Source organism: Prinia subflava, chromosome 5 (genome assembly GCF_021018805.1).
Source record: "Prinia subflava isolate CZ2003 ecotype Zambia chromosome 5, Cam_Psub_1.2, whole genome shotgun sequence".
Taxonomy (NCBI): domain Eukaryota; kingdom Metazoa; phylum Chordata; class Aves; order Passeriformes; family Cisticolidae; genus Prinia; species Prinia subflava.
In genome coordinates this window covers 26,630,621-26,658,308 of record NC_086251.1, presented here as the reverse complement: position 1 = coordinate 26,658,308, position 27,688 = coordinate 26,630,621, and the positions used below count along the sequence as shown (strand labels likewise).

General features: G+C 42.1%; 1 protein-coding gene across 5 annotated transcripts in view; it reads right to left on the bottom strand.

The window, feature by feature from the left end:
• Positions 1–31: 31 nt before the first annotated feature.
• Positions 32–27,688, bottom strand: part of MAPKBP1 (mitogen-activated protein kinase binding protein 1) — a 100,785-nt gene continuing 73,128 nt past the window's right edge. For 4 of the 5 annotated variants that reach the window (XM_063398578.1, XM_063398580.1, XM_063398579.1 and 1 more), the window contains exons 20-31: positions 25,382–25,507; positions 18,896–19,044; positions 18,146–18,195; positions 17,387–17,623; positions 16,274–16,443; positions 14,531–14,676; positions 13,975–14,145; positions 13,001–13,079; positions 11,137–11,447; positions 9,438–10,349; positions 6,014–6,099; positions 32–5,040 (exon numbers count right to left, since the gene is read on the bottom strand). In XM_063398578.1, the coding sequence (XP_063254648.1) occupies positions 4,747–5,040; positions 6,014–6,099; positions 9,438–10,349; positions 11,137–11,447; positions 13,001–13,079; positions 13,975–14,145; positions 14,531–14,676; positions 16,274–16,443; positions 17,387–17,623; positions 18,146–18,195; positions 18,896–19,044; positions 25,382–25,507 (2,731 nt within the window). In that variant the 3' untranslated portion in view covers positions 32–4,746. The remainder of the gene's footprint in view (positions 5,041–6,013; positions 6,100–9,437; positions 10,350–11,136; positions 11,448–13,000; positions 13,080–13,974; positions 14,146–14,530; positions 14,677–16,273; positions 16,444–17,386; positions 17,624–18,145; positions 18,196–18,895; positions 19,045–25,381; positions 25,508–27,688) is intronic. The other variant, XM_063398582.1, reaches the window with a different exon arrangement.

The following is a 27,688-nucleotide window of genomic DNA, read 5'->3' as shown; positions in this document are numbered from 1 at the left end:
CCCTGGCCCCGCCCACCCCTGCCCCCGGAAAACGAACCGCGGGCGCAGTTCCCGAGTGAGGCGCGCAGCTCGGTAACAAATGGTCACGTTTTTATTGAAACTGTTTAAGACACGAAGTACAAATGGATACAGAGTTAAAAACAGCTCCCAGGGGAGCCTCACAGTGCAAAAAAAAAAAAAAAAAAAAAAAAAAAAAAAAAAAAAGCGACCAAAAAAGAAAAAAAAAAACCAAACCAAACAAACAACAAAACCCCCCCACAAAACCCAAGAAACGGATTTTTTAATTATTTTCCCAAATAATAATTAAAAAAACCCAAGACAATGTATTATTTTGTTTTACCTAAAGCCAAAAGTATAAAAACACGCATTTATAAATAAAACAGGAAGGGGTTTTTGTTTGTGTTTTAAAGGAGCGAAGGAAAAGGGCAGTGCAGGAGGGGGGGAACAGGGCGAGCGCGGGCGGACATGGCTTGTTCCGAACGCGGCGGCCCCGCGCGTGTCCCCGGTGACACGAAGGTGACACGAACACGGCCGCGGCCGCCCCGTGTCACCATCCGAAACACGGCACACGCCGGGCTTACCCAGAGAAGGAACCACCTGCTCTCTCGGGGGACTGCCAGAAGACCTGTCTATCATTGCAATGAGGTTTTTGTCATTTAGTGTCCTGGATGCTACACATCCAGCGGGCTGGGGGGAAGACACTGTATACATGCACGAATTTACCAAGGGTGTTTAAATACCTGCACTTCGTGGTTTTTTTCTTATATATAATTATATACATATTCGTTCTTTTTAAAAAATTAAGTTGGTATGTTTCTACTCCCAGAAAGAAACGTCCCAATTCCTCTGAGTCCTGATGAAGTTTGCAAAACGGGGAGGCTGGGGAGGGGGCTGCTGTAAGGCCATGCCCCAGTCGTCACCTGGGAGGTCGCGTGGAAAGGAGAGGACAGCCTGAGAGAGGAGGTGGGAGAAAGGTGAACTCCCATACACACAGCTCCTGCGTGGCGCTGAGGGATGGGGAGGAGGAAGGGGTTACCTGTCTGCAGCAGGAAATACAACAGTTTGCTGCCCTTTCAGGTTGCAGCCCTTCCTACTGTCCCAGCTCAAGGGAGCCCTTAAACAAACTGAGGGGTTCCACAGGCAAAGCAGTATGATTTGCAAGATGGAAAAGAAACCGAAAACTTCCCATTTTGACCAGGAATGTTGAGTTGAAAATATACGCAAAGAGGATAGGTAGGTTCAAACTATTTTTTCAGGCTTTGTTATCTTGCTGTGCAGGTGCCTATGCTAACACCCACACAAACCAGTAAAAGGGATTGCAAACCAATAAGAGGGATAGACTCGAATTTATTACCTCCTCTGACAAGCCTCTTCACTTCCCAGGCAGTTACCATTCATTATTTCTCTACCTGGCCCAATGGACAGCCTGCAGTGAAACATGTTCACAAGGTGCAAATGCAATGCATTTATGCTCTTTTTGTTCTGTAAACTAGAGGTTTTAGTAATATTTCCTACTGCCAGCAATAGGAACTTAGGAGGGAAGAATTAGCTGGATACGTCTTAACTTAGAAAGAGCAACACTATCTCCTCACCCCTCTCAGCAACAAACTTGTGGCACCAGTGTCTCCTTCACTGGGCTTCTAATCAATTCAAAATATCAAAGCCTTGAACAAGCAGCTCATGACTTTGTCATTCAAGAAAAAAAGTAGTTGCTTAGAGAGCAGCAAGAGAAGAAGCAAGAGGCTCAATAGAACATATTTAAAAACAAACTCCTTCCAATTCATCCTTCAATTACAGATCACCATCTTCAAGTCCTATATCTACTTTCCCGAAGCCTTTTGGTATTGTACCATTCACAGGTATTGGCTAAATGGTGTTCTTCAGACCAAGACCATCTCTACTTCTACTCTGTTTTCCTGAGTCTCCTACGTATACTATTCTAAATTTATTTTAAACTACACAACCATTCTCCAACTGATCTACTTGCCCAACACTTTTCTCGCCATCATTCTGATCAGATTTTACCTCTGGTTTCCTGTATACAGCCATGATCCAAGTAAAATCCATTCCAAGAAACAAAACCCTCTCTGATCATCTTAAAAATCAGATTTGCTTCACACAACTTATTTGCAAGGAGCTTTGTTTCATACCTCTATGCCAGCTTTGCTGGTTGTTGCCCTTTACCTTCATGGTAATTTCATTCTCGCCACTGGCTCTTCTGTATCATCTCTGACCTTTTTGTCACTACCCAATGTTTAAATAATAAAATGGTATAAAATTGCACAAGGAAGTAATATAAAGAACCCTAAACCATTATCACAGTACCAAAATATACCTGGGTTCAAGGAACTGTTATTTTTCCTGAGTGTCTTGTGGCCCCAGTAGAGCAAGACATTTCCTGTATACTAGGACATATGTTCACAGTCTGAAAGTGGAGGAACTGGTCACCTCAGAAGCAAGCTTGACTCACACTAACTCCCATCACAGACCCAGCACGACTGTTATCACATTCCACTTGCAGCATCTCCAGCTCACCTTTCCACTCAGAGAAACCGCCAGAAATTTCCTCTCTGGTTTCCAACTTGCCTTCCTTTGCAAAACCTGTCTGTGCAAGAGAAGTTGCCCATGGAACTGAGCACACCAGCTGATTCAGCACAATACAGTGCAGAGACAACGCTAGAAAATAACCCCTTTAAAATTTCAGTACAAACCCATGGAAGGAAAAGTTAGCAAGGACACCCAAAACATGATTAGGCAGATTTCAATTACAAGCAGAAGCAGCTGCAAAGCTCTCCAAGTGTTCCCCATACTGCCATGTCCTGAAGCACTTGGCAGTGATCAGGCAGCAAACCTGAAGGGGAATGACAGAACTGCAGATTATTCAGCCCTAGAGTTACTCAGGAGAAATAGGTTGTCCTATGCCAGTCTGGCCAGACCAGCAGAAAAAAGGCTGCACTGCAGATCTGCAGTCACAGAAAGACAGAGAAGTCAACAGACCACATTTCCAAGTGCCACAGGGTTTCAGAGACAGCAGCCAGGACAGTAAAATGAAAGAAAACTGCTTCCATCCTGTAGCCTCTGTAACCAAGTGATGCAGTCTGGCTGCCTCTGACTGACTTGCACAGATGCTAGCAGTCTCGCTCCCACCAAGTTCTTGTTGCTTGCACTGGTTTTATGAACTGGCATTACACTGCTCTGCCTTAAAATAAATGCAAGACAGACTGGAGATGGCAGAAATAAATATTTTGTGTATTTGCCCCTGCTGATGAAAGGAGTGGGAGTAAGGGGGAAGGTGCTGAAGAATTTCATTGGTTTAAATTTTTTTTCTTAGCTTATATCATTGACCTAAAAAATATCACTGGACAATCTTAAGCCACAACAGACACAAGTTAGCATGGGTTTAGAGAAGCTCCACAGGGCAAGAAGAATATTGCACATACAAATGCAAGAAGAGAAGATTCTGTTTCTCAGACCAGAAATTCATGAAAAGCAAAGAGCCTAGAGGCAGGGGAAATTGTGGTAATCACACCCCCAAATATCTCATTTGAAGTTCTAAGGAAATAATTTTCTGAGAGGATTTGAAATAGCTTTACAAAAGGTAAGAGAATTCCAGCTTTCTTGGGATGTAAATATTCTGTTTTCAAAAAAAGGCAAGGAGAAAACATTTTCCTGTCACAGTGAAATGAACAAATGACACAGATGAGCCATGGCACTGAAGATCTCTCAAATCCAGAGTTATGCTGTAAGAGATGGAAACCAGCTTTTCCATGTCACTTCTCCACAAATAAATCATAACAACATCAAAGTCAGTATCCAATTCCTAATCATGAAAGGTGGCTGAAACAAACTTTTGTATTGTATCTAAATTTAATTTTTAATATGTCTGCAGAAAACCCAGTCTGAAGTATTCAAATTTCAGATTAAAAATACCACTAATGAATTCATAAAGTAATCTCCAAAGCATGGCCCAAGGGACACAGAGCCTTCCCTGGAGGTGAATGCAGATAAAATAGCGTGGGGACTGTCTTGACACAATAGCAAAGCAGACAGGGTTGTCATAACAACAGCAGGATTACTGCAGGGAACAAAACTAAGGCAGGAAAAGCAGGAACAGCAAGACAAGATCTAAGCAGAGAACAGTTCATTAATTGCACAGACACTCCAGCCTGTCTCCCTGTTGGGGATTTATAATACAGAGATTGTTTCTCGCTGGGATATGGCAAAGGGATTGATAGGTTTTTTTAAAGGACAAATATAACAGCCACAAATGTGGCATAAAGCAACAGTCAAGAGAAATAAATTAATAAATAAACCCATTAAAAGTCTGATACTTGATTCTCATGAAGTCTTGGAGAGGAAGGGTTTGGCTTCACATGGACTCCTTTGCTTTTAGTCAGCAGTTCAGAATTTCTTGTATAAACTGGATTTTCTTTGTATTTTTAGGTGTCAAACATCCTGACCTCCTGGCTATGAAGAAATTTCAAGGCAATTTCTCCAAACTCCACTTTCAAGACTTTGTTTAGAGACAGGAAGTTGAAGACTGTTAGGAAACAAATACTAAAACTGTGGCCAGCACACTGCTAAGAATTGGAACAAGTCAGTTGTTAGAGCCTGAGGAAATCAATTTATAAAGGAATCCCCACCAGCCCTAGACCAGCTGATGATAGCATTGGTCTGAAGCTCTTTCTGTGGTCCTCTTCTTGCAATTATTTCTGTGTATTCACAAACACCTGAAAGCCATCCCTCTTAGAGTTTTTTGTCCATGCGTCGTTCCACAGCTTGCAGCAATAGCTCCGAGTACTGTTCCAACAAAGCTAGTGTCTGCTCATCTCCCAAACTCTTAGGACTCGGTAGATTGGCACCACACCCCTCGTTCAGTGGGCTAGGGTTATCTTGTGGCTTCAGCAGCGCCTCCTTATCTTTTGGAAGCTCTTCTGCATCCTTCAGAGAGTCCAGTTCTTTCTTCATTGAGGAGAACGTTTCTGTCAGGAGGCCTGCTATTTTATCTTTGTCTGTAGAAGATTCCGTATCGTTTAACACCTGAAAACAAAGAGGAAGGGGAAAAAAAGAATGCATTGGGATTTAGGTAGAGCATCAAGTAAGCGATTTTAGCCCTTCAGGGAAGTGAAGCCATAACGATTTGCAGACTGATCAAGTCTACTTTTCTTCAATATTTGAGACTGCCCATTTAGATATATAGCAGGACATGCATCCAATGCTCCCTAGTTGCACAAAATCCAGAGGCATTACTCCAACAGGATAGAGAAGGGAAGCACAGTTTTGGGTAGTGTTCCCCTTACAGTGGGCTTAAGGAGGTATTGTGTTTCCCAGCTGCAGCACAGGGCCACAGTCTCCTGTCCGTCCTGTCTGCCAAATGCAGCTGGTCCCAGGGACAGAGCAAGGTCAGAGAGCTAATCCAAGTGCTGTGGCCAGAGCTGCAGAGGACCACGTGGCAGATGCTCACCAGCAAAGTCTCACACTCATTGCAGGAGACTTGACAGGCCAGTGCTAATCAAAGAAACAAAGAGCTGTTATATTGCTCTGCATGTAGCGCTGGAAATGGCTGCGTGTTCTTCTCACAGCTGGATTCCCACAGTATCCCACATTTGCTAATCCTTTTCCCAGGATTCAAAGACAAAGAACAGATGGGGATAATAAAACTCAAAACTCCTATAATATTTCATATCCCCAAAATACTGTATAACCATTAATTAATTCCCTAATACTCCTTTGAAAATGAGCATACTGTTATCTTCAGTTCACAGATAGGCTAAACAGACTGAAAACTTAATTGATTTGCTCAGAGTACCATAGCAAACCACTGGAAAATCCAAGAGCTGGAAATGAGGAGCTCCTGTATCCCTGGTTCAAACTGAAGGTGCAGTCAAGTGGACAGCCAGGCAGCTTGTGTCACTGAACACCTTGAGGCAGCAAGCACTCACATTCTGTGTAAGGTGTCTGTGGGCTGTGAAGCCCAGCTAGGGTACCAGAGCCCGTGTGTGAGGTCACTCACCCTGCGGTAAAGGCGAAGGGCTCTGCGCATGCTGTCCTGGAGCTCTGACACCACGTGCTCACACTGCTCCATGCTGATGCCCGATTCTGGAGGGAGGAAAACATAAAAGCACAAGTTACAGCAGACACTCCACCACCCACAACCTCGTGGTTTGGGAAGAAAATGGGTTTTTCAACATGGATCTTCAGACCACTCACACACAACTTGTCATTCAATTTTTAGGGCTGGTTTGAGCAAATTATTAAATAGGCACATTCTGTATGATCTTTCCTTCATACTAGCTAGACAGGCTGCTTGCTTCAAAAACCCCTATTTTTCCAGTCTTTAGACTCTCCAAAGTCAGCAATGTTTTTCCTCAGATTGCACATTTTTTTACAGTCACAGATTACCCATGTGGTTTCTGATTACAATTAAAGCCATGCTTGTATGAGGCCTTTCAGTGGCAAGAGGAACTGATCCAAGGAGCCTCTACTTTAGCTTCTACCTAGATAGAAATCTACAAGCTCCTCTTCATGCATCCTTCTGTACAGTGTATTACTAAAGCACAGAGGATGATGGATTACCCTGAATTATTGCAGTGTTCTCTAGTGAGGACTGAGGTCTAGAAGAGCTGTGACAAGTAAACTCAATAACAACAGAATTGCATTGCTGAGCAACCCATGACATACACTGTTAACACACCATAATCCAAAACTGAAAAACAAAAGCATGCAACCGAAGGACAGCATCTTCTGCCTGCCCCTACCAGATACTATCTCCAAACCATGAGTTGAAGACCTGCAATCTTTATACAATAAACACTTTCATGAGCTGGACATAAACCATGAACAAAGACAGACACACAAACAATCTTCAATTTGCAAAGGTCTAGACAAAGGACATTCAACTTTCTTTAGTTACTCAAACCCCCAAATTTTGTCACATTAGAACTGTAATTTCGACAATACCAAGAACACCATTTTTGAACAGACTGGAGAGGATCTGAGCTAACTTTATGAATACATCTAGATTATGCATAAACAAATACAGCTAGAAAAACATCTACATATACACAAACAAAGACGTCTACAAAGAACAAAGGGGCATGAACAAATCCTTCGATCTGCATTCTTTGATCCTAAATCACCCGTGGAGTCTGAGCAGAGTGGCCTTCAGTGCAATCCAAGATTCTTGCTTTCTGCCCCCCTCCTTTCCTCTTTATGTTTGAAACCCAGCTGTTTCTTCTCATGATCATTTCTGGATTTCTCCTCTGATCATTGTTTTTATGCTGGTCTCCAGCTCTGGGAGGTGCCAGTCAGGAGAAAGGTCATAAAACCAAATATAAATGCTTAAGTAACAGGCATTTTCTGCCTCTCGGGTGTGCAGAGCAGAGCTCTTCAGAAACCAGCAGAGAATATTAAACACAGCAACAGTATTGAGGACATCTACAGAATTTTAACTGTAGATGTCTAAATGCTTTAACAAGAACAATTAAGTCTCTTTATTTGCAGCTGTTATACAAGCAGGAAATGGAAGGACAGAAAAATTAAGTGGAAACCCAAAGTAACAGTGCAAGTCAGAAGCAGAACAAGTCTTCCTCAACCCTACAGTTTTAATCTTAACTGTCATGTTGTGATTCCCAGAAGCCACAGTAAGTTGTTCACAGAGATAGCCGACTTGGATCTAAACCGCTTTTCCAGCATCTACCATTAAAACTTGGGAAATGTGGTCTGCAAGAAGCTTGAGGCTGAGGGCTGCCTACTGAGAAAAAAAACACTGGGATCCTCAGTCTAACTCACTAAAGGATGCTGTTAAATATTCTGTCAGTGTGCTATGTCTTGGGATTTTTTTAAAAAAATCAATACTTTAAAAAACCTTCTTCTCTCTCTGTGCTACCTGTGTTAATTCCACAAACTGCAGCAAAAATCATTTGCTATGTAGTCTGATCTGCAAATCTAGAAGAGAAAACTCAGCCTGAAGAGTACAAACAACTTAAATTCTGGGTTAGAATGTGATTCCACAGCTTCAGGCTGCATCTGGTGCTGGAAGAAACCTCACCCCTGTAGAGGGAGGGTCTGAAAATTTCAGATGCACTCACTGTTCTTCAGAGCAGCTATGGTACGATAACTGCAGGTCCCTTACACAAAACATCATATTTCCCATTTTACATAATACTGCTGTACTTTTAAGGTGTTTGATCCCTCTAGAAATGCAAAAAGAAAAATAAAAGTGCTTCAAAACCAGATTAAACCTTCTGCAATGCTTTGGTTCAGAAATATTGTGCTTAACCATTCCGATGAATGGAGCAACAGCCTGGCACCACAGAAGGTAACTGATCACAGGATTACAGAGCTATCCTTTCTCAGATATGAGTAAGAACAACATAACAAAAGGGGTAAAAAACTGTATAGCCCCTTAAGGTACAAGCTATGAGGGCAGTGGTTAACTAATTAAAAAACTAACTAGTTTTCTAATGTACAACTCAGAAAGGTGTATTTCCTTTCAGATTGTATCACAAGAGAAAAACCTCAGGAGTTGATGTGGGACTAAACAGTGCCACAGACTGCCACTGGAGGTTTTCCTGCTTTGGAGGGCAGGATTTCTGCTTCAATTTGAACTTATATGCTAGTTTTCATTTGACTGTATTACCTTAAACTGAGGCGTGTAACAGAGCTCTTTTCAGCAGGTAAAAGTTTTTCATCTTGTACATTTTTCTCCAAACTAGAGATAATTCAAAAATTAGCTCACTGTTTTTTATGTTCAAACCCTGCTCATGCACTGCATATTCAGTTTGCAGACATGTCCTCAAAGAAGAGTGATAACAGCACAAAGACTTGCTTGCTCTCACAGGTAGCTACAGCAAGGAGCTCAACTCCATGAGTTTTATCTCATGTAAGAAAATTGTATGCAAACCCTTCAGGACCCTGCACACTTGCATATTAACAGAGGAAAGCTTGAGCTGCCTGGCATAACTTCACTGTCAGTATTATCTGTGCTTGCTTAGTTCTGTTAGCACATGTTGGCCTGCACCTTCATTTGCTGGCCAAACATGCTCCAAGAGGAGGGTGGAGGATGTGACCTACACACTCCAGGGGATTCCCAGCATATCAGCTTTTAGCATTGACCACAAAGAGGTTTGAGCCCCTAGAGGTAATTGCTACCTCTAAATCACTAAAAACATGACAGTTCTGAGATCTACAAAACGTTCAGCTAAGAAGGACTGTCAGACATAAGACCCAGAGGAAATGGAAACCAAAGACTGAGAAAAAGATGTTAGATTGAAGAAGTGTCTCACCATTGAGGGGATGGTTTATGGAACGAGACAGGTGCAGACAGGACGAGACAGGCCAGAAGCTGGACGTAAAGAAATGTGATGGGATCGTGAGGCGGTTCACAAAGACAGGAGACAGAAGGGGGAAGATAAGAGATGGGTATCCATGCACACCTGAGACCTGTGCCGAGGCAGTTACAGATGTAGGAGACCTCGGCCTGATGGGGTCTAGTGGGCAAAGTCCAGGTTGGCTGTCTAGCACACAGGCGATGCCGGTGATCCGCTCCCTGCCCCTGGGCAGTGTGCTCTCAGGAGACCTTGGCTGCTGGCCCTCTGACACCTCCCTCAGTTTTAGACTAGTGACCCCCGGCTCATCCTGGCAATCTGTCCTTGAGACTGGATAATCCACTGGGCTCTCCTTAGCAAGCCCTGTTGGGATCTCTCTACCAGGAACCAGAGACCCAGCAGTTTGATTCTCCCTCTTGGAGGCTCGGACCTCAGGAAAAGAGGGTTTCTTTTTAGAGCCCCCAGCAGGTGACTGTGGAGACTGTGGCTCAAGCAGGGTTTTTGTTTTGGTAGTGGGTGAGAAGGAGGCCAGTGTGGGTCTATCAGGTAATGGCTTGGGAATGTCAAGAATCAGGTGTGCTCGGTTTGATGATGCCAACTTGCTGTGGAAGGACTTGGGAGATGAGCAGTTTACAACTGGCTGGAGTGCAGGTTTCACTGGAACATTTTCTTTCACTGGCAGCTTAATCTTCTCAGCATCTGATGTGGAACTGAATTGTGTCTTCTCTGTCACTGGAGGACTACTCCTCCCATCAGTCAGCATTTCAGTGGAGCAACCAAGGTACAGATTTTCCCCTACAGATATGCTCCTTGACATCTTAGCCCGGAAGCTGGTTGTGGGGTTCATGTAGGACTTTGGTTTTGCAGCCCTGACATCTTTGGCCAGCAGAGCACCAGATCCATCCATCTTCAACATACTGGCTGACAACACCCTGCAACTGTTAGGTCTGAGATCCTTCTCAACCACCAAAAGAGTCTGAGGACGCTGCTTGGCAGAAGATATCACTCCTGGACCCTTATCTGTGAAAATTAAACAGACAAACATACCAAAAATAGACAAGAGCCTGCAGTGAATTCCTAAGTTGGAATTTAATGTAGCTCAGCTCAGCCCCTGTGAGATGTGTACAAACACAACCACTAGTTCAGGTTAGTATCACCAGGCCTCAGCATCCTTTTTTCCCATCCCTCATCCTGCTCAGACAATGCTGCTTTCCTCATGAGAGAGATTTGTTCTTAAAGTGTATGGTCAGAAGACCTCGGATCACTGTGACTCTTAAGTGAGAGGCCAGAGGAAGCAGGCAAAAACTTGTATGTGCCATTGTGGTGATGAAGTGGGTTTTTTTTGTTTTTTAAATGAACTTACCAATGATTAGTGAGTTGATTGTTTCAAAAATAGAGTTATTTCACACAGTGGGCATGGATACAGTAAGCTCTTTATTACTGTCTCTTCCCTCTTTCTCTCCTCCCCACCCTGGGGAGCTTCAGTCTTAGCTTGGAGCAACTACCCACAGCAAGAGAGAATATTTTTGCAAATACTTCATTTCATTCTTGCCAGTGCTCTTCCCACAGATGCCAAACAAACATCAGAGACTGATAATTAGAAGACCAGCATCTGCATTACAAATTAAAAATATTAAATAATATTTTAATTAATATTACAAATATTTTCCCTTGACAGACTAGGAATTAGAAGATATGTAAAGCCTACAGCTCAGAATGCAGAAACACAAGCTTAATTTAAGTCCTCCACTCAGATGCCTCCACTTCATTCTCATGTTCATACCATCATTCCAACGTGTGTCCTTACCCTCATGCACGAGGTCATGCACTGACTGTGCCTTTCTCATGACTGCATTGACAGGCCCTTCTGGAAAGGAGGCAATAACCCGTCCAGGAGCCATACCAGCTCTGCTGCTCTCCAAAGCTGATCTGCGCTTTTTCTGCACATAAATAGCTCGATTGGAATTTACATTCTCTAGGAGATGGCTGTTCTCCAACGCATCACCAGGATGACTGCTGTCATTTTTCAACAGGTTTGGTGTAAACTGACTGGTCTGGGTTGGTGGCTCGATGGGCTTTGAATCCAGTGTCAGATTTGAGGAAGAGAGTGACAATCGTCTAAAGAACAGAATAAAGAAACCTCAGTTAAAACAAGTAAGTATGTTCCCCTGGGTAGCCAGGAACATGCACGGAGTTTCTCTGGAATAAAGAGCCTCTCCCTGTCTGGACTTTTTCGAGTCAAAAATACCCTAAGCTGTTACCACTTAATTATATTCAACCTTGCAAGCTCTGGTCTTCAGGCATTTGACTATTGGCTGTGCAATCACAGATCGCATTGGGTTGCTGTTTCCAGGGAGGACACCGTAAAAAGTGACGACAAAAAGAGGGAAAATTTCCAGGCATAGGAAAGATTGGGCAAAGTCAGGTCAGGCCTTTTCTCTCAGCTTACCTTACTAAAATTTAAATCTTTTCAATTCTAAGATAACCCTAAGAGGAAGTAAATATGCTTTCCTAACATTATGAAAGCATAATGACTAGGAAAGCCAGTCGGTATCTTCAAGAAATTAGAAAACTAATTTCCTCTTCCTCTCCACTTCAGACAAACACAGTGGGCTTACTTCAGAAAGGAGGCAACTTCCAATCTAGCATGTTTAAACAGCTGAACAGATTAAAAGCCCAGAGGTTTTCATAATCAAAAACTACCTCCTTTGTTACATCTCTAGAGCACCAGTGACTTCCTTCACTCATCACTGCAACTCTCCAGAAGCTTACACAATATCTAACCATTGGCTTTCTTCCCAAACACACATGAGACAGACTAAGAGGCCCTCCTGACAGCAGCAACAGCAGCTGAATACAGCAATAATAAACAAAATTCCCTACCATGCTGAATCTGGACACAGCTGGTGAATTTTAGATGATGTATTCAAATCTGCTTAGTCCTATATAAGGAAATTTCTTTGAGCTAAGATTTCAAATTGTCATTTTAGAGGAATACAGGAGTATTTGTTTGTTTTAAACATTTATGGCTCCAAATCAATAAAAGCATTGACTTAATTTTTAAATAGTTTTAAATTTATTTGTTCTTGTTGTTTTTTTTTTTTTAATAACAAGGAAAACAGCTTGCAGAGACCTACTGAAGTGCTTTAGGGTTGAGGGGCTTTTGGAAGAATAATATCCCCATGGGGCTTTGTGTGAGACACCAGAAAGACCCTGGGAAGGCATGGGACTGAGAAACAAAGCTGAGTAACAAAGGACTGTAAAACAAAGGAAAAGTTGACAAATCTACTTTCATCGTCCAAGCTGAATGAAATGCAAAAGAATAAAAAGCGCATAAACAGTGAAAAGTAAATTAGATTATTAGTGATTCCTCCAACTTAATCAACCAAGGCATTAATCATGAACAATTAAGCACATTGTTGAAAGCGGAAAAATAACAAACAATAGTGTTACATTAGAATAAATAGAACAGCTAAAGTGATCCATGATAACCTGCCCAAATCACAAGAGTCTGCAAACAGCCTGCCAGGTGCTGTGCTAACACTTTGCTGTGCCTAGGCACACCAAAGCCAGAAGTTTGTTCAACTATTTTCACCCAGGACCTAGCATGAGACCTACTCATATTAGTATAAATAGACAGACAGAAACACTCAAAACAAGCAGAGCCATACCTGAGTGCTGGGGACCGGGAAAGAAAGCGAGAGGAAATGCTGAGGTTTTCGGTCCTTTCCAGATTCCTACATGAGCCACCTAAAAATTTTGGTTAAAGGAGAAAGAAAAATGAGCACTTTATTTACAGAACACCCTCATATATATGTTTTCTTATCATGAAGATTATCAAGTGTTCCCTGATATCCGAGGGGATTTTTTTTTAAGCTAAAACCACAGAGAATGAAATAATTATATTTCCTTTGCCTTTAGTGTTTTACTTAGATTACTCTGCCTTAAGATGCTACTCTCCCTAAGGGTACGCCTCCTCCTTTTTTGCTTCCCTTTGTGTCCTATCCTGCCTGTAGGACTGTGAGGCACTGGCATGAAGCAGAAAGCAAACCCATCAAAGAGGAAAAAAATAAAAGGAAAAAAAAGAACCCGAAAAACTCACATAAATATTGCTGCCTGCAACCATTATCAATTCTAAAAAGACATCCTTTGTTCTGGAGTTGGTCGATAAAGACAAACCAGCTCCTTTGCCACTCTGATGTTTCCTCTCATTCTCTCTCTCCACCCAGCACTTCAGCCTTTTCTTTTGTGACATTGGCTATGCCTTGATGCACCACTAGAGGCCACTGCGTGTCACCTATGGGGGTGTGAACGCGCAGTCAATACCTTCCCTTGCAACAGCAAAAAACAGTGCGGGAGCAAGGTAACAGCTCTTGAGGATTCCAGGGACAGTACTTAACACAAACTGACAGAGCCCAACCTCATCCACACAAATTTACACATTTACAGGCCGATAAAGTTAACGGATGTCACTCTTCTTTAGGCCTCTTACACAGTTTTCCGTTTTTTCCCCTCTCCCCATATACACACATCCATGAAAGATGGATGTAGAACTTGTAGCAGAACTTGTAGCCTGCTTTGGTTTATACAGAGGAAAAATCAGGAGTGACCTTATAAAGTCTCCCCACTGAACACAGAGATGTACCTTTTCCATCAGTGTTGCTCAGGGTCCCAAAATGCTCCTTGAGGAACTTTTCCTGATCAGGTATCTGAGGAATTTCTCCTTCAGTCATGCTAGTACCCGTATCCTCCTCTCCTTCTTCTCCCTCCAGGTCTGAGACACCATCTACGCTTAGAGGCTCAGTGCCTTCAGAATCTGGGAAAAGGCAAAAAACCCTTATGCTGTAAAGACTTAATCAGAGTAACATTAGCCAAGTTAAAAAAAAAACCAGCAAAGATGCTAAATTGAACATAAAATGTTTGTCAGTCAGCATTACATGCAGTAATTCTCTAATCTCCCATATCTCACAAACAGCACAGCCTATGGCATAATCAGTACTAAACCTGCCTCCTTGGCTAGCGAGGTGCACAAGAAAAGAAGGAAAGTGCACCAACTCCTGCTTCTACAGCGGCTTAGTTGAGGAGTCTGTTCAAATGCTCTCGAATCCGTACAGCAGGACCAGTGGGACTAATAGGAGTGTGACAGGCCAGCTCACTAAGAACTCACGTATAAATACATTTACAATGTCTTTGCATCTTACCTTCATTCGGCTGGTCTGGGCTGGACAGACGGCTGCTGCTGTAATCTACAGAGCAAGCACTGTCTGGACTGTGTTTGTCTGGGCATCCATTACTGTGATAACCTCTACAGAGCTTCCCATGGGGCAATGCTTTTACCTGGAACTCACTACAAGAGAGACAGGAAGATACAGCACTAGAAGGGATATTTGTTTACATGTAAAGAAGCACATTTTAACTTTAATAAGCTCTTACCTGTACTAGTAATACCTTTTATTACAAATGTAAGGCTTTAAAGAGAAAAAGAAGTTGATTTCTCTCATCATAATACAGTATATTTTTTGCATTTCATTAAGCTTGGACATGGAAGTCCCAAGGGGACTGTCTGATTTTCTGGGTATTGTCAGTTCCCACGATTACCAGGCACCAGCAGCACACTGCTCTGGCTTGATTTCCACCACAGGTGAGGAACAAATGTAGAAGTTTACAGGATGAAAAAGGAAATAAAAGCAGACCTATGCCTGCAGGAGAGAAACTCTAGTTTGCCATAGATTTAAGCTCTAATACATGCTTTTTCCCATGTTCATGACCTGCTTCTTTGGGCAATTTCTGATGCAAAATATACAAGATTCTGGCCTTGAGAAAGACTAATTTACTGAAGAACATCATACAAAAATACAGTCTTGTATGACAGGGTTACTAATTTCTGTTGTGATTTCATGGATCTCATTTTGTCAAATGTCACCAGCACTGTTCTCTTGCCTGATGTCTAAGGACTTCAGTTTTCCACTTTTTGAAATACTTAGGCTTCAAATGTACTCCGAGGCAAGGTAGGATGCAGACGTCAATCAACAGAACTGAATGGCAACTACCCCTGGCAGCTCCCCGCTCTGTAAACATTGCCATGTGTCCAGCCTGTATCCAGTACCACCGGAGGGCCTCCCTTTCTTACATGATGGAGCAACACATGGGTCTACTCTGTCCAAATGCTATCACTGCAAAGTTAAAAATGAAAAATAAACTAGGCAAAACCTAGCAGCCTCAACTGCAAAATCCTGGCATGCACTCTTGCATAAAGTCTGTCTAAAGCTATCAGCCACACTCTCTGTGACATGACAGAAGACAAAGGAAATTAAACAGCTACTAGCATCAGGTTAAGAGGGGAAGGGAAGAACAAAATTCAGGGAAGGAAAATAAAAGGGAGCACAGAAAAATTAAATTATGTAAAATTAAAACAGAAGAAACAGCGGGGGAATTAAAAGGTCTCCACTGTCTCCAGTGTCCTTTTCAATTCCATCTGCATTGTGCAAGTCATTCTATTTCCCATAAAAGAGTAATCACACACTACATTTGCTAAATTTTTGTCCAATTTTCATAAATGCCCTGTCATTTCTCCTGGGTAGGCATTTTACTGCCACATACGTGTCACTGTCAGTGAGTTTTCAAGCTTCCAAGTTTTCTCTTGCTATTTTCAACCCAGATAAGGAAGCAAGCAAAAAGGCTGCTCCCAAGTTGTTTACTCAACAACAACAACAACAACAACCACCTTGGAGGAGACTGCTAATGTGCAGTTTCTTCAGAGGAAAATTATTTTAATGGTGCCTTCTTAGTTTCATATTCCTCTAGCATCCATCTGACATAAAACTCTCAACTAAACATGCCTGACATCAATCAGGCAGTAAGTCAAGTCAAAGTTACCACACAAGTTGCAAGAAAACCAGAACAGAAACATATGAGCCATGCACAGCAGAGAGCTTATTTTTAACCTGCTAGAGTCCGTGGGATGGATTTCATCTTGCTCAGGGTAGATTACACATTCCTCACTCTCAGAAGGTTCCAGTTCCTGAGAGAAAATCCCCTCTTCGCAAGACACAAGCCGAATCACTTGGGGTCGCACACAAGACCCGTTATCTTGGGGAGGTATTGAGCTGCCAACCTGATTTAATTAAAAAGAGAAAAAACTAGATATTACTGGTGTTTTACCTTACATCAGCAGGTGCTGTGCAAGGCTAGAAAATATGCATTACAGCACAGGATGTGATCAGCAATCTGAGATCAGAAAACAAAGCAATCCTATGTCTTTTCTGTTCCTTATTTACTAAACTTGTCAGACTACTGCTCTTCTTTCCTGGTTTGTTTCCTGCTTGGAATTCCCTAAAGTTCTTTGGTAAAGTACTCTTTGATCACACACCAGGAGTGTAAGCCATGTGGCAGCAGGTTCTTCCATTACCTTCTATGGCCTGATTGAACAATTCACAAAACTGGGCCATTCCAGCTGAAAAACTGAATTTTTGCATACAACAATCTGAATCCTCTTCTCTGTCACATAGTTATAGGGGAGGGAACACTTCTAAGGAAGCTAGGCACTGGGACAGACTGCTACTGGAAAATAGGCACTAGCTTTCTGAGGATGAACACACATTACTTGCTGTGACCCATCAATACAAAGATCAAAGAGAATTTACTAATCTAGCACAGCCAGCAACTAAGGGCCTCATGTGAACCACATTCCATTGGCTACTAGTCAAGAAACTGCATCTCAGCAGAGTGAGCTAATCACGTTTTTACACACCAAGCTCAACTTCTCAGCTTGTTTTTGACATAAATACTCAAAAAGCTAAAAGAAAACATGAGGTCTTCCTGTTATTGAAGAGAAACCTTAAACTCATATGGTCTCTGCTATAAGACAGCAGAATCACACATTGCAGGAGTATTAATTACAAAAGAGCTATCTAAAAAAGTTCCTTAGAAGTCATTTAGAAAATCTTAAACAATAAAAAGAATGGCATCAGGTAGCAATAAATGTAGGTAATAACACATAGATACAGGACAGATGCACTCAGAGCGGGTTCACCTCCTCGGAGCAGCGCTGCCCTTACTTTGTTGACGTGCACAGGAAGGTCAGTGTGCTCTTCCCTGTCATCCCCGTTGCTGTTTTGGGACAGCGAGTCTCGACTGGGAGAACGGGAAACAGAGAAGGACTCGAGCTGACGCAGGTCGAGCATGGATTTCACAGTCATCTCTATGCTGCTGGCTGGCTGGGACCAGCGACTCCGTTGCCGCGGCATCTTGCTCATTGGTGCCTCTGAGCGCTGGATTGCCGCTATCTCTTTGGCCTGAGGGAAATTCAGACACAGACTATCTTAGAGACTGAGCTTTGCTGATGGAAAAACAACAGAAAAAACACAAGACCCACAGAAAAACATAATTATGTCCATCTCAATAAAAGCCTCAAAACTGTCTAAAAGACAACTTGAAAGGGCACCTTCAATCATAAAGCATCAAGTAAAAGTGATACTTTTGTTGCTGCTTCTGGTGCAATTAAACAGTTAAATTCTTGTTCAGATCCAAGTATATGAACAGCTTCAGCACCACATGAGATTCAGATTAAAAATAAAAAGACAAAAGCATAACATCTGATGAAAAAAGACTGATGTAAAAATCCCAAGTGCGCTAGTCTCTTAAACTAGGCTCTATTTTGCCATCTCCAAGTGATTCTTCAGAGAGAGGCTTCTCAATGGTTTCCCACCACAGCTGCACCTTTCCCACACGTGCAAATGAAGTTTTTTATCTCTCTGGGAATTTCCTCTTCAGTTTCCCTGTAACAAGAAATACAGTCTGAAAGTACAGTAACTCACCCTCCTCATTTCCCACTGGGAAAGGCTTCTTGAGAGGGTAAGGTCTGGATCTGCAAAGGTAAAGAGATATGCACTTGGTTGACATTCTGGCCAGCAGCCCAGCTTTTGAAGAACCTCTTACTTCATCTTTCAACAAAGGCAGCATTCCTACATCTTTTAAACCACTATCAACACATGCTTGCCCACTGACTACTCAGTTCATTGTATCAAAATTTTAATGGAGACATACAGTTTTATGTAAGATTTTCATTGAATCAGCAGACCACTGCAGAACACTTGCCACAGTGCAGTGCCCTCCCAAAGGCTTGGGAAAAAAATCTGCTGCAATACACTATACTATCTGTGGTAAAAATACATAAAATTAATAATGGCAATCTCTACTGTAAGTTTTTTCAGACATCTCTAAAGTCCTCTCTTGATCTCTTTTGGCTTCTGCAGACTTTTGATAGCTTGTAAACCCCAATCCATGAAACTAATTCAAAATTTCTTTAGCCAGTTGGAACTAACAAGAAACTTGCCAATTTAACAACTGTGTTTCTGGACAGAGAACTCTGAAATGCACCCCCCTCTTCAGATGCAGGAATGGGCAGCTCCACATTACCCATTGGTATCTGTCCATCTTCTTCTGCTTTGATCTCTCTCTTTCTGCCCATACATTGTTATCTCTAAGCCACTGTCTCTCATCTTCTCCTCCCTTCACATTCACACCATTTTTCTCCAGCTCTGCCCACGTCCCTCTCCCATTTATACCTGAGTCTCTCTCAGTGTTGCAGTTGGACTGAACATGGAAAGATTGCAGCCCTCGTAACTCATCTTCATCATTCCCTTCATCTTCACCATCCTTGTCGCTGTCTGATGAGAGTGCAGGCACAGAGGAGAGGGCAGAGATGGACTCATGCCTGTAAGGCAGGAATTAGGAGGAGCATTATGGTTTATGCACGAACTGCCCACCATTTCAATCCTTACACAAGTTCTCCAACTTATCTCCATCCAGATTCAGGAGGCTGCCTCAACTCTCTCAAACAGCTCTTGTTCTAGCACTGAGAAACAGGGCAAGATAAACCCTGCACAAAGATGTGCAGACCCTGCCACAACAATGTTCTCATACGTGTAGAAGGTTGACAGAAATCAGAAGTAAACAAGTCTGAGAAAGTCAAATGGAATGAAACTGGGCCTTCAGACTCTGCCAGTTGATAAGGTCAAGATGGTAGATTATATTTGAAAGGCAAATATGTTTCTCACCCTTAGGCATTTCTTCTCTGGAACTGATTTACACATCAAAAACGTCAGAGATCATCTCTGTTTGAAAGTAATTTGGTTTATGGAAAATTAACCCATAAGAGACAGGTTCGTTTCAAGGATTGCTCCAGGCAGAACCCAAAAGCACACCCCACACACCATAAGAGCACCATGCTGACTATTTTAACTTTCAAGCACAAGAATCATGTAAAACATATCTTGCACAGATATTTGATTAAAGTAGATCAAGACAAGTTTTACCACACACACCTCAGAGGCACTCCCAGCTGAGAATTGCCCACCACCAATCAAGGACACTCAAGAACATCAAATTTTACCCTCCCTCTTTCTTTTCCTCCTCCCTTTCCTCAACTCACTCCTTCAGCCCACAGAATCAAATGAACAAATAAGCCTTTGGACAATAATTGAAGAAAGAAGAATCCCCAACAAATACATTTGAGTAACCCTCCCTCCATGGCCTTGAGCTAGAGTGCCAAACTCATCGTAAGAGATATTTATAGGATATCACTGGTGGGTGTTGAGTGCCAAGCATTATTCATGAAATAAAAATAGCTTGTCCACCAAATACAGAGCAGCCTGGCAGCAGCTTCTCCTGCAGCTGACAGATAGCAGGCAGCATTGAAACACGGTAAGAAGTAGTTAAGGTATTTTAATCTTTTCTCTTCCTGTGTAGTGGCAGAATATTAATTTCCATTTCATCAGGAGTAATAACTACTTAACCATTTCAAATGAGCTTTGAAGTGTTCTGGCAAAAAGAAAAGTGAAACTGACTGTAACCTGCAGAGTTCTCAAGTGAAAAAGTTTCACTTTGGCCATCCACATCTACTTTTGACATTTGAGTTTGTCAGTTGCTTCATCTTTTCTACTGCCTCCTCGTATGCTCATCAAGTCACCCTCAGGTTCTTGTCTCTAAGCAGGGTAATCCTAACAAAGCCCAAGCACCACAGCATGTTTGAGGTTATGCCATATTTCATCCTATGACATAGATTAATTACATCTGTTCATGGTAGGCAATATTAACTTTGTATCAGTAACTTTGATAGCATCCCTCTGCTTGTGTTTATCATGGTTGTTTGAGGAGTCTATTGAGACAGAAGGGTTGGATTATTACACCTTTAAACATCTAGCTGGTTGAACACTTCACAATGATGAGGTGATATGGCAAGGCAAGACTCTGTGTTTGCCAAGCTGCTACGTATACTGTCATTGGTGTAAATGGAGAAGGGAGGACAGCTATCCACGTGTTTTATGTTACAAATAGAAAGATGACCCCTGTCCATTAGATGGTGACCAAAACAATTAGTGAGAGGGGAAAAAGTATGTTCCAGTATCCTTAAAGTAGCAGAGTAAGAGAATGCAAAACATATTTTGGAAGTCAGATGGGTTTTTTCTTACTTCACAGGAAGTGCTAAACAAGTTATGAAGTAACGTATTTGATACAAACATAGGGTTATCTTGCATTATCCCAGAAAAAATTCACACCCCTCTTCCACATCCTTCTTTTTACAACTCAAGTATGCTTTTCAAACTCAGTTCTGTAACTTGAAGGGAGATAGATGAATGAATGAATGATATTTTTTAAATTATCCTAGGCCCACTGACTTGAAACTGAGATACTCCTGAAATAAAAACTAGGTTCACAAGGTCTTGAGTGTTTTAACTGTTATTCTTGCCCAAGTCAACCCTTCTATTCAGATTTCTCCTTTCTTTCCCTGCCTTTCGCCAGGTACTGTGGATTTTCTCCTAAGTCCCCTGCTGCATACATCTCCTCAATACTCTTCCTCAGTTCTTTTCATGCTTAAATGGGAGTTGGTGTAACGTACAGGGAGTTTTCAAACACAGAAGCTGTTTCCAAATAAGCACAACATGAGAGCATTTTGAAAATTAAGGAGTAAGACTTCTGGCATTTGCTGAATTCCTCCTGAGAGCCAAACCCCAAAGCATCATTATACCAGAATGAACGTTTCAGAGTACCTATTCCAGAACAGCATGTACAGACATGTCCAATTCTCATGATCCATGTGACTCAGAGCAAGAGTTTTAATTGTAATTGTTCATCTTCTTTGCTGAGGAACTATTAATCATTAAGACTGGAAAAGACCTCCAAGATCATCAAGTCCAACATTTGACTGAATATCACCATATCATGGACCACTCATTTTTTAAGACTTCCAGGAGTGGTGACTCAACAATTTTCCCTTGGGACCCCTGTTCCAATGCTTAACCACTCTTTCAGTCAAGAAACTTTTCCTGATGTCCAGCATGAACTTTCTTTGGCACAACTTAAGGTCATTTTCCCTTGTTCCATTGCTAGTTGCCTGGGAGAAGAGGCAAACTCCCAGCTCACTATAACCTGGATCTTGTCCTATACAGGGCAACGGTGTCTGTTGCTCTTCACCCCCCGGTTTTTGAAGGGTCAGAGAGTACAGGATGAATGGAAGGGAAGGACCTTAAATTAGAAAGTCTTCAGGACTGGTATAGACTTAAAAGTGCCACATGTCATTATGGAGTTCTAGTATTCAGACATCTGATAATAGGTATTCTGTATTCTTTTGTATGACCTGAACCCAACCCTGTTCTGCTTCCTCAAAACAAAACAAAGCAGACAAGAATGGCAACTGTCTATTTAAAGATATTTAAAGAGATATGTTGTCAGCATTCCCACTCTGATCTTGCGCTACTTAAACCCTCAGCTTTAGGGACATATTTATGAAACTGTAACATCCTGTGTGGTAGGTATCACTGGTAGATTGTATCCTCCTGCTTCCCCCTCAAATGCTGAAGAGTTTTAAAAAGAAAGTTATTCTGCGTTTCCCCACAGAAGGATCACAGTGCACTGACTCCAGAGTTTCCCATGTGTTACAATTGCAGTAGTTCATCACAAACTGAGGCACCATTTCTAATAAGGCATCAAAAGCCTGCCCCATTCTAAGCCCTGGAAACAACACAGCTTTCCTGGACTGGACAAGACCCATTGAGAATTTGATAAGGAGCTCTTCTTTCCAAATATATCTGACAGCACACAGTACTTCCTCAGTATACATATATAACTTTTAAACAATTTAATTTGGATATTTTTTCTCCTGCTATTTATACTAAAGAGTCAAGGAAAACCATAGATATAGTAATTTTTAAAACATGACTATAAGCCCTGCAAAAATTCCCCAGTAAAATCACCTTAAAATTTGAGACAAGCTTCTCTAAGCTATAAATGCATACTTGGATCAAAACCAAAACCCTACTAAATGGCCTTTACATGACTCCTTGACTGAAAGTATAAAAGCCTTAAAACCAAAATGTACCAGCAATCTCAGCTGAGTACAAGTTCTATTATCCTGAACTATCAAAGCTCCTCGTGTTCAGAAAAAAGCACATATCTGCAATTACCACAACCAGAGGTAGAACTCAAAGGCTCTCAGGCTCACTATGGAGAACTGTGGGTCATACAGGTCAGAGCAGGTCTAAGGTAATACAATGTCCCATAAAGGTGAGTCAGAGAAATCATTCAGAGGAGAAACTTTAGTCTCTAAAAATTTTTGGAGGGACTGAAAAATGCTGGGACTCTTCAGTTCAGAGAACAGGCTGGATGAGGAGAGGTTATGAAAAAGGTTCACAAAACCATAGGCACTACCAATAGCTGGCTGCAGAACAAAAGATCACCAGAGCTCAATATATTTAGAAGCAGAGGACCTTCAATAAAACTAATAGGAATGTACTTTAACAGAGATTTAAAAAGTCCTTCTTTCCATAAAGAGCAGTGAACTCTGGGAACCTGTCACCAAAGGAGGCTACAGAGGCAGACAATATTATGAAGTTCAAAAAGAATTTATACAAACTCAGTGGACAATTGGTCCATGTCCAGATAGTAAAGGAAGAAGGTAGAGATAAGCCTCCCAACACCCCTGATGTAATAACAGAGCACGAGGCAAACAGACCACAAAGGCTCACAGAATGTCTCACTAAACAGCATCTTCCATTGTCACAGTCACAGGCAGAATACTAGGCTTTGTAGAGCACTGCTTTGACCCAAAAAGGCATCTTCTGTGTGTTTACAGAGTAACTGCTGGTATTACTCACCTGGGTCAATTCCTGCCCTGACAGTTGCAACTGGATAGACAGCACTGTCCTGATTTGGAAATCTTCATCTCCCACTGCCGCCTCAGATCAGTTTTGTTACCCCAGCATTATTTTGATTATTTATCCTGTAATACACTCATACCATGGAACTGGCACAAAGTGTTACTTCCCCCACCAATTCTAGAAGTACTGTTCTAAAGAAGATCTAGTTGAACAAATGACTTATCACAAGGCAGGGAGCTTTCTCACACTACTGTCAGTCTTTTGAGACAACAATTTTACACCACGAATTGCAACTCTCTACTGTAACCTACACAGACAGGCTTGAGAAACAATCGGAACAGGTAGAGGGCACCTGGAAAACAAATCCCACTCACGTTCATTAGTTTTTCTTCTCCCACCTCAATAATGCTGGTCCAATAGGCTCTTCTTCCATTGTCAGTACCAATCCAAAGTGCTCTGGGAACTATGCCTTTGCTGGTCTCCAGTGACCACAGCGGACGATCAAAACTGAAGACAAGCTTTCAAAGCTGACAAGTAGATTCCAGCCTTGCAAAGAGGCTACCAAACAAGTTTAATAAAGTTCTGGGCTTGGCGTGGCACTAGCACCGCCCTTCAGCAAGCGTCTGTGATGGAAACAAGTATCACCTCACGTGGAACAGCACTGGGATTATCTGTCACAGGCTGAGCCTTGGTAGGGTAAGGCTGCAGCTGCTGGAATAATAGAGAGACTGCTATAAACAGCACATTGCTTGACAGGTCCAGAACTTTGGCTAGAAAAAAGACTTCCTGAGTTTTCCCGACATCGTTACCAAAAGCACTAGACAAGACTCGTTTCAGGAACAAACAGATCAAGACTTTCCAAAACAAAACTATGCAGACAGACTTGTTACAACATTGCTTGCTTCCTCCGAAGGGAGTGGGAAAGTCCTCCTGATATTCAACAACCAGTGTGGTAAATCCTCCAGTGCTTTGGTACTTTTATAACCAGGACTCTATTTGTAGTCATTTGGGACATAGGAACAAAAGAATCTGCATTTATCCTTTTTTCCTCCACTGTGATCTCATAACAGCTTGGTTAGGATTCTCCCCTGCTTTACTTACAGTCTGATAATCTCAGTTATTTACAAACTATAGAGAAACCAAACACATTAAACTAATAATCAAAAATACCCTGTCACTCTTGTTCTGTTTAAAAACAGTATCACAACTTTTTAAAGAAAGGTCACCAGATAAATTTAGATCTATTCAGCTTGTAGGCTGCAGTAATTTGTTTTTAGATATGTTGTTTACCAAGCAAAAAACAATAACATTATTTAGCTAGCAAGAGCTTTTCCTATTTGAATTATTTTTGTATTTACTATTCATATTATAATTATTTTAGCTGAGTTTTTTCAAAGCCTCCAAAAAATAGTTAACAAAGAAACAGCAAAACTGTAATGACTTTTTTAGAATTATGCTCAACATAGCCAACTCATAGAGCTCACAGGTATACTTCAGTACTGACACCACAGAACACAGCCTTTAAGTTGCATTCAGCCTAGATCTAGAGGACTTTACTCACGAAGGATCACAGCTTCCCTGGCGGAATTCTGTGTACCATTCTCAGCATTCCTAAGTGAACTGCTTATTAAAGTTTCTGACCACATCATTAAACTAAATTAAGACAAGAGGCATTGCATACATATTGCAATCAGTGAAGCACACTAAATTCGTCTGGAAGATCCCAGTCTGGTTTCTATATCCAAAGAAGGGGAGTAAAAACCAAATCCAACAGAGGTATAAGAGAACTTTTGGAAGAGCTCTGTCAGTGAACACAGCCAGAACCTTGCAGCTGACTCCCAGTGCCACATTCCACCCTCCAGAGCCAGGCACCTGCTCTCAGTCTGCTCTGCTCACCTGATGAGTCCAGCTGCCTTGTGAGGAGGAGACTTCTCCGCCTGCTTCCCTCTCTGCCTCATGTCCGACAGCCGCTGCCGCATGTTGATGGTCATCTCTGAGCTCAGACGCCAGATGAAAATGCAGCTGCAAGACAAAGGTGAAGCTGGGACCAAGCCTCAGTTCAGTTTATTGCTACTGATTCCCACTGCAGGGACAAACAAGAGTCTTTCTGTCTGTGGTAGAGAGCCACACGCAGAAACAGCTTCACAGAAACTCAATCCCATCACAAGCCCCGTGACGACAGGGTTAAACCTGCCTGTCAAAGACTCCCTGTGAGCGAGAGCAACTGCAGAGATACTTACACAGGCTCATCTCTGATCCTACCCCTTTCTTGACTATCTGACCAGCTGCTGAAGGAAATGCCATAACAAGTCCCTCCACGGTCAGCAGGATAATTGGAGCCTACAGATGTCCCTTGCATCCTCTAACAGTGACTAAGCTGAAGTCTCTGATTGCCAACCCCCAAAGGCAAGGCCTTCCTAATGCCCACCATCCCATGGAGTCTCTGTGCTGTAATAACAGTTAAGATCATATGGAAGTTCTTTTTGCAGCGAGGGTGCCTCTGATATTTTTCTTAGGATTCCCTACAGGACACTTGCACAGAATTTACACAGCCATTAGCTCAGCTGGTCAGAGCACAGTGCTAATAACACCAAGGCAATGGGTTCAATTCCTGTATGGGCCATTCACTTCAGAGCTGGATTTGATGACCCTTTTGAGCCCTTTCCAATTCAGAAGAATTTCACAGAATTCTGTGAAATTTGACTGAATTTGGTCAATGGACTCAAAAACATTTGAGAGAAGGAAACTAACAGTGTGGTCTCATTTCATGAATTTCTTCAGAAATTCAGCTTAAAAAAATATATTCCTCATCACATTAAAGAATACTGTATCTCATCTTCAGCTACTAGAAAGTAAAATGACCAGCACTGTCTTTGAAATTTAACTTCCGTGCTAACTAATTCTTTTCATCTCAGTCATCTTTCCTGTCTAGCTGGGTATAACTACATTGATGTAGAATCAGAAATGGTGCTTTGGCTATCACTTATAAAATCTTGCGCCCTACTTTGGAATCCAAAGAGGATTTAATTCAGTTCTTCAAGACCCACCAGTGCCAGTATACTCATGGGTACTCTAACACACAGAACATTTTTCAATGACTGACTTTTCCCTCTTTCTTGATAGCATGTAAAGATTAATTTGCTTTGCCATTTTGAACAATGACCATGATCTTTGGTCTCCCTGACCAGGGGCAAATGCCAAAAGCGTCAGGATTCTGAATACCTGATTTTTCTTCGTTTTTTCTCTCTCTCATGAGAAAACAATTTAAAAGGTTTTATTTTCCATATCACACCAAAAAAAAAACCCTCTTTGCGGTCTGTGGAGATTTTAAGGCAAAACTAAAATTTCTCCTCTTGTCCCCAGTGTCATGCTCAGGAGCATCACTCCCAGCTACTGAAATCACATACAGACATTTCTCATTGCCTGTGAACACACTCTCATCCTCCCACTGGAGCTTTTCAACCAGGAGAAAGGGGTGAGACAATGTGTCTGGGAACTATGGCAACCCAGGGCAGCCAGCTGTTTCCCCTCAAGGAGCAGCTCTCTCCAAGTAACAGCAACCATAATCTGCTGCTAAAAAACACTGAAATGGAGGAAACAAAATTCTGAAAGCAAATCTGGCTTGTTCATTTACCTCACCCCTGCAGTTATCAAACCCAGAGACAAGCAGCAAACAACCCAAGCCTGTGAGCACATTAGCATCCAACACAAACTCTGCAGAAGCAAGTGCCCATCTATTCCTTTTGCTAGGGTGGGGTGGTGATTTTGTTTCATTTTTTCTTACCTTGAACTACTTTCCTCAAATGAATCTCACAGTCCTTGTGACTTTTCTCTCTCAAGGTTATTGATTCCCTGAGATTCTCCTTGGGGTTGCTGGTCCCCAAGGTAATAAGGTTTTCCCCCACGGTTGCTGTTCCCTGGGAGTTTCCTCTGGGTTGCTGTTCCCAGAGGTAATAAGGTTTTCAGTCTTCTCTTTGCCCTAAGTGTTTCACACCAGAGGTTAAGACGACAAGCTGAGTCCACCGGTGCACATTTTTAAGGTTGTTTATTCTTCATTATCTCAGTCCTTTTTCAGCTCTGCCAGGCCTCCCTGGCAGGGTACCTTATCTCAGTTCTTTCTCAGCTCTGCAAGGTGTCTCCGCAGAGCAGGACACACGGCAGACTGGGCGGATCAGAGAGCCCCGCACCTTATGTACAGTACCC